This window comes from Phytophthora parasitica (assembly GCF_000247585.1).
Source record: "Phytophthora parasitica INRA-310 unplaced genomic scaffold supercont2.11, whole genome shotgun sequence".
In the NCBI taxonomy this organism is placed as follows: domain Eukaryota; phylum Oomycota; class Peronosporomycetes; order Peronosporales; family Peronosporaceae; genus Phytophthora; species Phytophthora nicotianae.
In genome coordinates, this window is record NW_008648997.1 from 279092 (window position 1) to 280681 (window position 1590).

General features: G+C 43.5%; 1 protein-coding gene across 1 annotated transcript; it reads right to left on the reverse strand.

Moving 5' to 3' along the window:
* Positions 1 to 257: 257 nt before the first annotated feature.
* On the reverse strand, positions 258 to 1253 carry PPTG_07098 (hypothetical protein; the record flags this gene model as incomplete). Its single annotated transcript, XM_008901265.1, has 1 exon — positions 258 to 1253. One exon carries the CDS (start codon positions 1251 to 1253, stop codon positions 324 to 326), a length of 930 nt encoding a protein of 309 aa, XP_008899513.1. The 3' UTR covers positions 258 to 323.
* Positions 1254 to 1590: the final 337 nt, after the last annotated feature.

Sequence of the window (1590 nt, forward strand, 5' to 3'; positions counted from 1 at the left end):
ATCTATATCATGCCGGTTGCCAGATAAATTTACGGTTTTGTTGACTTCTCAATGACAGCAGTGATTACTATTATTAGTCGGATTGACAAATTCAGCCGATCTTTTGAGTCGCGATGACGAGATAGGCATTCGTGTAATTAGAGTTCTTCAGTCGGAAATGTATTCTTGAAATTGTGTTTTGCATTCTCAAAATGAAAACATGATATTTCTATTCAGAGCCCTATCAAGTACAGTAAATAGGTCATTGCTTTGTAAACTTAGCATTCTACTAGCTTTTGTACATATAGTAGCGAAAACGAAGTTAATCTCCGAATCTCCGTAGATCAAGATTTCGCGGCCTCAGCGGTCTTCTTTTGTAACCAGTAGTATGCATTATAATCTCGCCAAACTTGAGCATCTGGGTTCAACGTCCAAGTTGATTTCTTCATCTCCAGCATTTTCCAAATCTTGGGCGGTTTAACTCCATCTGCGAACCACTGTCTGAACTGCGCAGCTTGCAGTTCAGTTGCCAGTGCATTCGTACTTGGATTCTTCTTTGCCGCCTCGAGCGCCGTTGATACGGCTTTTTGTTCGTAGAATCTCATCATTTCCTTAATAAGACTTGTCCGCTTCACTCCATTGAACTTGTTGTATACCTCTATGTATCTTTCCAGGATGTTTAAATTCGGGCTCGTAAGAAGCTTCTCCATCCCTTCGTCGAGTTTCAGCAGTCTGAATATGTCGTCTATAGAGTTTGTCTGCTGCATCCAGCCTGTCATCTGGATAAACTGCAGCTTTCTCGCGATTGAGTTTGTGCTTTTAACTTTTACACCTGCTTGGAGTATCTTTGCCAACACTTCGTCACCGTAGACAGTTGTCAACTTAGCAACCATAGCCACTTCGGGGTACTTTTTGTTGGTCTTGGTCATATAGGAGACCCATGTGCCGAATTGTTTGTTCTCCAGGATCTTATCACCGGCCTGGTCAAGTTTCAGCAGCACGAAGACGTCATCCGCCGGAATTCCTTTGAAACGCAAAGTCTCAGCCTTAATTGCTCCTGTGATCTTGTTCCCTGTCCTTTTGACTGGGTCCAGAAGCTTGTTAGCGCCAGAAAAGTTTATAGCTAGCCTTGCTTCATCGCCTGGTTGCGTGTCGCTCCTTAACAACCGCAGCGATGGAGCGTGCATTTGACCTGGAGAGACGCTGATAGAGTTTGCTGCTGCCAACGCTTTGAGACCCATCAGGAGAGCTGTCCATAGTAGCACGTGGCGCATTAGATCGTGTTTTTGGACACTCGTGTCGTGTCGACCACTTGGAGAGCAAATGCGAATGTGCACTCACTTTTTAGGTGGCTCATCAACCGCCAGTGAGCGTACACACCGTAATCAAACGATTGTTGCTCGTGAACAAGCATAGAGAGCTGTTGCGGATAAACCATTGGCTAATATTTATTTAAACAAGTTAACAACGCCGACCTGTCCATCACGCCATATTTGTAAACAACGTGGCTTTATTTTTACATTTCCTGCGACTTTAAAAAAATGGAGATAATTGATACGTGTATGAGATATTGAATGTCATTGTAGTTGTTTCTATTAGCATCTCGCTGTG